The sequence below is a fragment of the Myotis brandtii genome, unplaced genomic scaffold (assembly GCF_000412655.1).
Source record: "Myotis brandtii unplaced genomic scaffold, ASM41265v1 scaffold15, whole genome shotgun sequence".
In the NCBI taxonomy this organism is placed as follows: Eukaryota; Metazoa; Chordata; class Mammalia; order Chiroptera; family Vespertilionidae; genus Myotis; species Myotis brandtii.
In genome coordinates, this window is record NW_005355410.1 from 1,675,392 (window position 1) to 1,687,072 (window position 11,681).

Below are 11,681 nucleotides of genomic sequence, written 5' to 3' on the forward strand. Positions count from 1 at the left end.
CAAATACATATCTATCAACAAGTGAATCTAAAAATCAAGTGAATAAAAAATCTGATGAACAGGATAAACTGGTGAATATAATAGAACCAGGGGCATAGAAAGGGAAATGACTGACAATTCTCGGGGGAAGGGGATGTGGGGAGTGTGGGAAGAGACTGGACAAAAATCAAACACCTGTGGATGAGGACAGTGGCAGGGGATAAGAGCATGGGGTAGGGTGGGAATCGGATGGAGGGGAGCTATGGAGAAAAAAGAGGAACAACTGTAATAATCTGAACAATAAAGATTTATTTTTTTAAAAAAAAAGTGATAGATAACCTGAAGAGTGCTATGTCTGTTTTTTGGGTTTGTTTGGTTTTTTTTAATTGAATTTGTAGTTCAAAACCTGAGAAGGAAATCTGCAGTCCCCAGATGGTTTCACTGGCAAAATCTACCAAACATTAAAGAAAAAATTAACACCAATTCTGTACAATTTCCTAAGAAAATTGAAGGGGCAGAAATACTTCCCAACTCATTTTATGAGGCCAGCAAAACTCTGATATTGCAACCAGGCAGAAACATCATAAGTAAAGAAAACTTCAGATCAATATCTCTCCTGAACATGGGCGTAAAAATCCTCAAATATAATAAGACGTCAAATTTAGCAATGTATAAAAAGAATACGACACCACAACCTAGTATGCATTATCTTCAAAATGAAAGGCTGATTTAATATTATAAACTTGAAAAAATACATGACAATATCAGTTGATGCAGAAAAAATATTTGACAAAATTTAGCATTCCTTTACAGTAAAAATTCTCAACTAACTGGAATTGGAAGGAGTCTTAACCTTATAAACAGTATCTACAAAAAAGCCTTAGCTAACATAATAATATTTAATGGTAAAAGTTTGAAAGATATCCCGCAGCGAACAGGAGCGAGGCAAGGAGGTTCTCTCTCACTACCCTATTCAACATTGTACTGGAAGTCCTAGTATGTTCAGTATGGCAAGAAAAATAAAAGGCATACAGATTGGAAAGAAAATAAAACTGTCTTAATCACAGACAACATAATTGCCTATATAAAAGGTCTAAAGTAATTTACCAAAAAATATCCTTAGAACTTATAAGTGAGATAATAAGGATACAGGATATAATCAGGATGCAAAAAGCAATTGCATTTCTGTACCTAGGAACTGAAATGAAAACAAAATTGCCCTTTTCAACAGCTCCCCCAAAATGAAGTGCTTAGGTATAAATCTAACAAAATGTTCAGGGTCTATGTGCTAAAAACTACAAAACACTGATGTAAAAAATCAAAGGAGACCTAAATAAATGGAGAGGCATATTGTATTTATAGATTGGAAGACTCCATATAGTTAAGATTGTGATTCTCCCTAAGTTGATATACAGATTTAACACAGTTCTAGTAAAAATTCCAGCAGGTTTTTTTTGTAGATATAGACAAGCTAATTCTAAAATTTACATGGGAAGTCAAAGAAACTAGAATAGCCAAAATAATTTTTAAAAAGATGAACAAAAGATTAATAAAGTTGGAAAGACTCACACTACCCGATTTTAAGATTTACTATAAAGCCACAGCACTCAAAATGGTGTGGTATTAGTGAAGGGATAGACACTTAGATCATTGGAACAAAACAGAATCCCGAAATAGACCCACACACTTATGACCAGTCAGTTGGGGGGAAAGAGTTTTAAAAGCCGTTGTTGTTTTTTAATTAAAACTTTCTATTTTGAAATAATTTATTTTCAAAGTTTAAAATTTTTATTCTGTGACAGACAGATACTGTAAAGACAAGTATACTGGGAGAAAATATTTGCAAATCACATTTTGAAAAAGAACTTGTATCCAGAATATATAAAGAACTCAAAAATTAACAGTAAGAAAAAAGCAACCCAATTTTTTCAGTGGGTGGAAGACTTGAGTAGACACTTCAAAGAGGATGAAATGTCTGATAAGCACATGAAAAGATGTTTAACATCATTAGCTTTAGGGGATGCAGTTACAACTTCAATGAGATACCATTAACAACCTATTACAAATAGCTAAAAAACAACAACCCTGAAAAAATCAAATTTGGTGAGAATGCAGAGCAATTGAAACTCCAATGTATTGCTGGTGAGAATACAAAATGGTAGAGCTATTTTAGAAGAGAGTTTCGTAATTTCTTATAAGGGTAAATGTATACTTACCTAACAATCCCATTGCTATGTATTTACCTTAGAAAATGAAAACTTGCCTGGCCAGTGTGGCTCCGAGGATTGAGCATCTTCACATGCACCAAGAGGTCACTGGTTCAATTCCCAGTCAGGGCACATGCCTGGATTTCGGGCTTAATCCCCAATAGGGGGCATGCAGGAGGCAGCTGATAGATGTTTCTCTCTCATCTCTGTCTCTCTCTCTCTCTCTCTCTCTCTCTCTCTCTCTCCCTTCCTCTCTATCTAAAATCAATAAAAACATGTTTGTTTGTTTTTTAATGAAAACTTATGTTCATATAAAAACCTTTACACAAATGTTTATAGCAGCTCTATTTACAATCTCCAAAACTAGAAATAAGCCCAGTGTTGTTGAACTGGCTAACAGTGGCACTTCCATACAATGGCTTACTAATTAGTAATAAATAACCAAGCCTTTAGTACTATCAACAACATGGAAGAATTTCAAAGGCATTATGATGAAGTGAAAGAAACTAATCTTAAAAGATCATATTTGCTGTATGATTCCATTTATAAGATGTTCTGGAACAATAACAGACATTTATTGTTTGTCAAGGGTTACAGAATAAAGAGGGTGTGAATACAAGGAGGCAGCAAAGGGAGTTTTTTTCAGTGATGAAATGTCTCTGGGGTCATGATTTTGCATGAGTAATAATTCACAGAACTATGCATAAAAAGTCAGTTTTTCTGTATTTTTATAAATGCACATGTGATCAAAGAATACACTGTTGCCGTAACCGGTTTGGCTCAGTGGATAGAACGTCGGCCTGCGGACTCAAGGGTCCCAGGTTCGATTCCGGTCAAGGGCATGTACCTTGGTTGCAGGCACATCCCCAGAAGTGGGTGTGCAGGAGGCAACTGATCGATGTTACTCTCTCATCGATGTTTCTAACTCTCTATCCCTCTTCCTTCCTCTCTGTAAAAAGTCAATAAAATATATTTAAAAAAAAAAAAAATACACTGTTCCTTTAAGGATCCTAGCAAGAAAATAAATGGCAGAAGGCTGGAGATACTCAAACTTTACTTCATTATACACATGGTTGGAGAACATTTAACAAAATTTTATAACAATAACTTCCAAAAATGCTAATGTAGCTTTAAGTTACCATAATAGAGATATACATTTTAGTTCAAGGGAGATTTATTCCATTCTAGAGCCCACATCTTACGGAGCATTAACATATCAGTAAGGAGTGTAGAATGTTTAGTGCTTCTCTTTAGAGAACTGAAAGACTATCATGTAAAAGGAAGATTGAGTAAGTGTATAGCTCCATAAAAGAGATTTTTATTTCAACATATAAAAGAAGTAGTACTGTTCAACTTAGATTGTACAGTGTGGTGTGGTGTGTTTTTGTTCTTTTTTTTCTCATTAGAAATGAAGTAAACACTAGTCAGTTACCTGTCAGGGATTGTTGAGAAGACTGCTACATTAGGTAAGAAGTTAGACCAGGTGCCCTCTAAAGATTGCTTTCTTGTCTGGCTGGTGTGGCTCGGTGGTTGAGTGTCAGCCTGTAAACCAGGAGGTCACGGTTCTATTCCCAGTCAGGACACATGCCCAGGTTGTGGGTTCAATCCCCAGAAGGGGTTGTGCAGGAGGCAGCTGATCAATGATTCTCTCTCATCTTTGATGTTTCTGTCTCTCCCTCTTCTCTGAAATCAATAAAAATATAAATAAATAAATAAATAAATAAATATTGCTTTTTTTTCCTTAGATTCCTCAAGTCTGAAAATATTTCCTAATTTTACTGTTAGATATCCAATACAGCTAATAGCCATCCCCAATTAATTTTTTTATAACTTTTATATTTTTGTTAGAAGTTAACCTTTTTTATTGTCAACTAATAATGTATATTTGTTTTGTTTTGTTTTGTTTTGTTTTGTTTTCTCCAACTAGGGCACGGTAAAACAAGCTTACACAAGTACTCCAATGGTAGACAATGAATTATTACGATTGAGTCTGCGATTATTTAAGCGGAAGACTACTTGCCATGCCCCAGGACATGAAAAGATTGAAGATAGTAAACTTTCACAGTCCATTGTCCAACAGGAACTGTGTGTATCTTAAGACTGAAATTCAGTGACATTTTTGGTACTCTCTTTCTTCAGCAGTGCATATTCTTTTTCAAAGTTCTTTGGTTTCACAAGCATTAGTAGTGAGTGGCAGAAAACATTTATTAGCCATGCTAAAAGAATGAAGAAAAATTTTGATGTAAAGTTTAGACATTAGTTTTGGCTAACTCAAGATTTTACACTGTACTTAATACTCATGCAAAATAATGTGAAAGCATCTAGATTTAGTAGTTTATTTTGTACATTTTGTTAAAAGCGAAGTTTTGGAAAACGGTTGTCAATGCTCTTCCGGCCTACAAAGATTTTTATTAAATGGAGCCACTCACATGTTCTGGATTATCCCTAAGGAAACTGCAACTTTATTCAGAAACTGTATTTACAGAATGAATGCACACATTGTGCAATACTGTGCTGTACAGAACACTTGAAAGAGGACGCAGATCCAGCATGTCGTGTTTGTAGGCAGACCTCTAGCAGGAGGGAGCCAAAATACTTTTTTTTTTCCTTTCTAAAGTTCTAATAAAGTTACTTAATGGGTCTTTGGCTTTTCTAAATATATATGCATTGTTACAATGTATATTGAATGTTCTTGGAATCTAAATGGTTTTGTTTATTATCAGAGACTGTCTGCTATTTTTATTTTAAATAAATGTACCTTCTTCCCTTTCCTTGTTCTAGATTTACTTTGCTTTTTGGTAACCTTATTCCTGGTGTTCTGAAGCATTTGTCACCAACATTACATGCTTCTTTATACTTCACATATTTTACTGCTGAAGTCCTTATAATTGGACAGCTATAAATAATGTGAAGTTGAAGATGTTTTTCAAGTATAGCTCAGTAATACTTGAAACAAGCCAAGAGCTAACAAACCTGTGTGATCTGAGCTTTAAAATACTGCCATCAGATTTTTCAGAACAAGAACCTCATTACATTAAACTGCCTCCAGCCTATAATATGTAAAATGATTTACTTCTTAAAAAATTACAGTATATCTGCTGCTTTATTCAGTATGTACATATTTAACTCATGAAGTAGACTATTAGAAGAATTTGAAATAGGCTCTACACTGCAGAGTTTTGGGGGAGATAGAAATAATAACAAAGCAAACCAATCAAAATTGTAATTTGGTCATTGCCTCTCATAGTTTTTTGTTAAAACTAAGCCTATGATACCTGTCTCAGTAGTTTTGTATCCTCTTCTCCAAAGGTAACCAAGTTTCTGTTCATTTCAAGAAACAATTATTTGCACTTAATTTGTGCAAAGGAAATGGTCTTATTTTTAAATGACTTTGAAAGCATATGTAAGAAAAATTTCAAACAAAATAATTTATTTTCTTGATCTAGTTTCCTTTTCCATTTAGTAAATGTTTTGAGTAAAGAAAAAAGGTAAAAAAATTTTAATGACCCTAGAGAATGGAACTTCCCTATTATAGTTGGCAATATTGTGCTCTGTAGTATAAAGATTTAAAAATCCTAGAACTTCTAGTTCTCAGAATTGTGAAATACAACAAAAATGATTTTCCTCTTTTGTCCACTGACTTTACTTCACAAGTTATTTATAGAATGAAAACTGTACATGTGGTCTCTGACTTACAATAGTTCAATTTACAATTTTTCGACCTTACAATGGTGCCAAAGCAATATACATTCAGTAGAAATTGGCTAAGTTAGGCTATGATGTTTGGGAGGCTAAATCCATTTTCGACTTAATGATATTTTCAAGTTACTATGGATTTATCAGGACGTAGCCCTCTCATAAGCATCTGTAGTTAAGTTTCCTTATATGCAAATCTGTTGCCTTTTCAGTTTGAGTATCTTTTTATGTTGTGAAGAATATTTTAGAGCCATTCCTTTGTTTCCCTAGTCATAGTATTGAGAGCATTTTGTTCCCAGTAGGAATGTACTGTTAAGTTACCTTATAATTTTTAAAAGAATTCATATATTCTCTGTATTACTAATCATAGAAAGTTCTGAAGCAGATCTTTTATTGAATTTCCCATAAAACTCTTGGGCCATAATTTAAAGTCTCAATGAAATCAGTATTTCTGAAAACATCTTATAGTCCATAGATTATTTACTAGTAAAGTTAAAAGTCTATCATAATTGATGGATCAAGTTTCTCCATTTTCCATAATTTTACAACTGGACTCCAGCTGCTGGTAATAAAGAGTTATCTAAATAGAGAAAGGGCAAAAATATGTCTGAAATCCAAAATAAAATGAGTCAGTACTTACATCACTGAGTCAGTTTGATTTTCATGGACAGCTGTCCTCACCATTTAGTAAAAGGTTATACTGACTTACTACGTGAGGACAGCTTATTTCACAAAAATTTGTGTCGATAAATAAAAGTATAATATGCTGAAAAATCTGACCTGTCACTTCTCTATTTTGATCAGTAACTGCAGATTATCTTCCCAATCATACCCCATAACTATATTGAGATTTTATGGCTTAATTTTTATTAACTTGAAAGTTTGTGGAATTGGCAGACTATCCCACATTATTTCTTATTGTTCAGTCAGGTAAATATTAAGGCATATAGTACCTAAATTATTTTTTAATTTATTTTTATTTTTCAATTACAGTTGATAATCAATATTATTTTATATTAGTTTCAGGTATGTAGCCTAGTGGTTTGACATTTATATAATTTACAAAGTGATTTCCCCTGATAAGGCTAGTACCCACCTGGTATCACACATAGTTAATAACAACATTATTGGCTACATTTACTATGATATACTTCACTTTTCATGATTATTTTGTAGCTGCCAATTTGTACTTCTTAATTTCTTCACCTTTTTTACCTATCCCCTGAACCATCCCTGCCCCCCTGTGTGGCAACTATTCTCTGTATTTGAGTCAGTTTCTGTTTTGTTTGTTCATTTATTTTGTTAAGTGAAATCCTGTGGCTTTTGACTTTGTCTGATTTATTTTACTTGGTATAATACTCTCTAGGTCCATTCAAGTTGTCACAAATGGTAAGATTTCATTCTTTAAAAATTGATTGATTGATTTTAGAGAGGAAGAAAGAGAGAAACATACCATATTTTTCCATGTATAAGATGCCCCCACTTTTCTAACCCAAAATTAAGAAAACATTTTAAACATGTTGCTGGTTTTTCTCTTAAGGCCTTCTTTTTTGGCATCTTAAGGAGTTCTTCCTGTTTTCTCCACTGTCTGATCATACACTCAGTGGGAGGAGGTTCAAATTGTCTCTCTGCAGCTCTATTTCCATGCTCTTTTGCATAGCTGATTACATTCAGTTTGAATTTTGCAGAGTAAGACCAATCGCTTATGGTATTTATCTTTTTATTTATTGACATCTTTATGGGCTCAGAACACTCCAGTCCCTATTGCATCTGCACACTCTCCACCTCCAATTAAAGCATCAGCTAATGTCAGTAACAATAAGACTCATGATTGGAGGAAACCTGTTTGACAAGGTATGGGAAGCTATGCACCGCACGGTTCCCTCCTTGGCTGACTTCCATGTATAAGATGCCCCTCAATTTTCAGTCTAAGGATTTTAGAACAAAAGTGTCTTATACACGGGAAAATACAGTAGATTTGTTCCATTTATTTATGCATTCATTGGTTGTGCTCTGACCTGAAACATTGGTATATAGGGACAATACTGAGCTACCTAGGCAGGGTAGCCATTCTGATAGGTGTGAGGTGGTCTCATTGTGCTTTTAATTTGCATTTTTCTGATGATTAGTGATGTTGGGTATCTTTTCATATGTCTATTGGATATATGTGTCCTCTTCAGAGAAATACCTGTTCAGGTCTTCAGCCAGTTTTTAATTGAATTGTTTGCTTTTTAGGTATTGAGTTGTCTTGGTTCTTTATAAATTTTGGATATTCATCCTTTAACAGGATATCTATAATAATAAAAGCATAATATGCTAATTAGATTGGACAGCTGAACGACCTTCCTGACATCCTTCCTGACGAAGCCGTGGCAGCGGGGGCCAAGGCAGAGGCGGTTAGGGGCAATCAGGCAGACAGGCAAGAAGTTAGGGGTGATCAGGCAGTTAGGCAAAGGGATTAGGGGCAATTAGGCAGGCAGGAGAGCAGTTACGGGTGATCAGGCAGGCAGGCAGAGGCGGTTAGGGGCGATCAGGCAGGCAGGTGAGTGGTTAGGAGTGATAAGGCTGGCAGGCAGAGTGGTTAGGGGTGATCAGGCAGGCAAGTGGTTAGGAGCCAGCGGTCCTGGATTGCGAGAGGGGTCCCGATTGCAAGAGTGCACAGGCCGGGCTGAGAGGAACACCCCCCACCCGCACGAATTTTGTGCACCAGGCCTCTAGAGTATATATATAATGTCTTTCAATCTGTAGGTTGTCTTCATTTTGTTGATGGTTTCCTGTACAAAAACTTTTTAGTTTGGTGTGGTCCCATTTGTTTATTTTTTTCTTTTGTTTTTCTTGCCCGAGGAGATATATCAAATATATATACATAAGAGAAATAGAGTTTAATGCCTATATTTTCTTTAATGAGGTATATGCTTTTGAGTATTACATTTAAGTCTTTAATCCATTTTGAACTTATTATTGTATACAGTGTAAAAAGGTGTTCTAGTTTAATATTTTTACATGTATCTGTCTAGTTTTCCCAGCACCATTTATTGAATACACAGTCTTTAGCTCATTGTCTGTTTTTGTCTTCTTGTCATAGATTTGACTATATAGGTGTGGGTTTATTTCTGGGCTCTCTATTCTGTTCCATTGATATATGTATTTGTTTTTATGCCAGTACCATGCCGTTTTGGTTAATATAGCTTTGTAGTATTAGGTAGTGTGATACCTTCAACTTTGTTCATAAGATTGCTGTGGTTATTCTATTGTAGTTTCATATAAATTTTAGGATTATTCTAGTTCTGTAAAAATACCATTGCTACTTTGATAGAGATTACATTGAATCTATAGATTGCTTTTGATAGTATGGACTTTTTAACAATGTTAATTCTAGTTATGAGCATGGTGTATGCTTCCACTTATTTGTATATTCTTCAGGGTCTTACATTTTTTTGAGTACAAGTCTTGTACCCCTTGGTTAAATTAATTTCTAGTTATTTAATTTTTTATGCAATGTAAAATGGGATTCTTTTCTTAATTTTTTTCTGATAATTTGTTTTTGGTGTATAAACATGCAATTCATTTTGGAATATTAGTTTTTTATGCTGCTCCTTACTGAATTCATTTATTAGTTCTAATAGTATTTTTTTTAGCTTCTTTTTGTTTGTTTGTTAATCCTCACCCGAGGATATTTTCCCATTGATTTTTAGGTAGAGTGGAAGCAAGGGAGGGAGGGAGAGAGAAACATTGGCAAATCAATTGGTTGCCTCCCACTCATGCCCTGACCGTGATTGAGGCTACAACCGAGGTACATGCCCTTGACCAGAATTGAACCCAAGACCCTTCAGTCCATGGGCTGATGCTCTATCCACTGAGCCAAACTGGCTAGGGCCAATAGTATTTTTGTTATTGGAATTTTTAGGGTTTTCTCTATATAGTAGTATGTCATCTGCAAATAATGACCATTTTCCTTCTTTCTTTCCTATCCGGATGGGTTTTTTTTTCTTCTCTGCTTGCTGTGGCTAGGACTTTCGACATTATATTTAATGAAAGTGGTAAAAGTGGACATTCTTGTATTGTTCCTGGTTTTAAGGAAAACCATTTTAGCTTTTCCTCATTGAGTATGATGTTAGCTGTGGTTTTGTCATATAAGGCCTTTATTTTGTCAAGGTATGTCTTCTCTGTTCCCAATTGGTTGAGAGTTTTTATTATAAATGGATGTTAGATTTTGACAAATGCTTTTACTGCATCTATTGATGTAATCATGTGATTTTTATCTTTCATTATGTTTATGTGGTGTATCACATTAATTGATTTGCAGATATTGAGCTAACCTTGTGTCCCAGGAATAAATCCCACTTGATCATGGTGTATGACCTTTTCTAATGTATTGCTGAATTTGGTTTGATAATATTCTGTTGAGAATGTTAAGGTGTTTTTTTTTTAATATATCCTTATTGATTTCAGAGAAGAAGGGAGAGGGAGATAGAAAAATATCAATGATGAGAGACAATCATTGATCAGCTGCCCACCCCCCCACACCCTGCACACCCCATGCTGGGGTTCAAGCCCGCAACCCGGGCATGTGACCTGACCAGGAAATGAACTGTGACCTCCTGGTTCATAGGTTGATGCTCAACCACTGAACCACACTGGCTGGGCTGTTTCTTGTAATTTGTCTTGTTTTGCTATCAGGGTAATATTGGCCTCATAGAGCCTTTTCTATTACATTTTTTGGAGTAGTTTGAGAAACCTAGGTGTTAATACTTCTTTGAATGTTTGATAAAACTCACCTTTAAAGCCTTTAGGTTCAGGACTTTTGTTTTTTGGGGGATTTTTGATTACTGATTCAATGTCATTAGTAGTAATTAGTCCATTCAGATTTTCTGTTTCTTCTTGACTCAGTATTGGAAGATTGTGTGTTTCTAGTAATTTATTTCTTCCAAGTTATCCAATTTGTTGACATGTAATTCTTTGTAGTATTATAATTTTTTAAATTTCTGTTATATCAATTGTCACATCTCTTCTTTAATAGCTGATTTTATTTGGTTCCTCTCTTTTTTTTGATGAGTCTGGTTAAAGGTTTATCAATTTTGCTTATATTTTCAAAGAAGAAGCTCTTGATTTCATTGACTTTTTATATTTTTTTTACTCATTTTTTTAAATTTATATTTTTATCTTTTTTGTTGAAAGTAGTACAGATGTACGCTTTTCTCCCCCATTGACCCTTACAGGCCTTTACCACCCTTTTGTCTGTGTCCATGGGTTATACATATATGCATACAAGTTCTTTGGTTAATCTCTTCCAACCTATCCACTGACCCCCACCTTCCCTCTGAGATTCATTAGTCTGTTCCATGTTTCTTTGTCTCTGGATCTATTATGTTCATGAGTTTATTTTGTTATTTAGATTCCACATATGAGTGAGATCATGTAATACTTGTCTTTCTCTGACTGGCTTATTTCACTTAGCTTAATACTCTCCAGGTCCCTCAATACTGTCTCAAAGGGTAAGATATCCTTCTTTTTTACTGCTGCATAGTATTCCATAGTGTAAATGTACCACGCTTTTTTATCCACTAATCTACTGATAGGCACTTGGACTGTTTCCAGGAAAAACATAGAATATATAGAACATTTCAAAAATTTTCATGTCATCCTTGTGCAGGGTCTATGCTAATCTTTTCTATATCATTCCAGTTTTATAACTTAACTTATTTCTTGTCTGATCCCTATTATTTCCTTAACTAGAGGCCCGTTGCAGCAAGATTCCTGCAAGAATAGGGCTTCGCTCCCGCCTCTGCTGCCTCGGCT

General features: G+C 34.8%; 1 protein-coding gene across 10 annotated transcripts in view; it reads left to right on the forward strand.

The window, feature by feature from the left end:
• ZC3H13 (zinc finger CCCH-type containing 13) overlaps positions 1–4,957 on the forward strand; it is a 135,337-nt gene extending 130,380 nt beyond the window's left edge. For all 10 annotated transcript variants that reach the window (XM_014535748.1, XM_014535742.1, XM_014535744.1 and 7 more), the window contains one exon: positions 4,114–4,957. In XM_014535748.1, coding sequence (XP_014391234.1) covers positions 4,114–4,284 — 171 coding nt within the window. In that variant the 3' untranslated portion in view covers positions 4,285–4,957. The remainder of the gene's footprint in view (positions 1–4,113) is intronic.
• Positions 4,958–11,681: the final 6,724 nt, after the last annotated feature.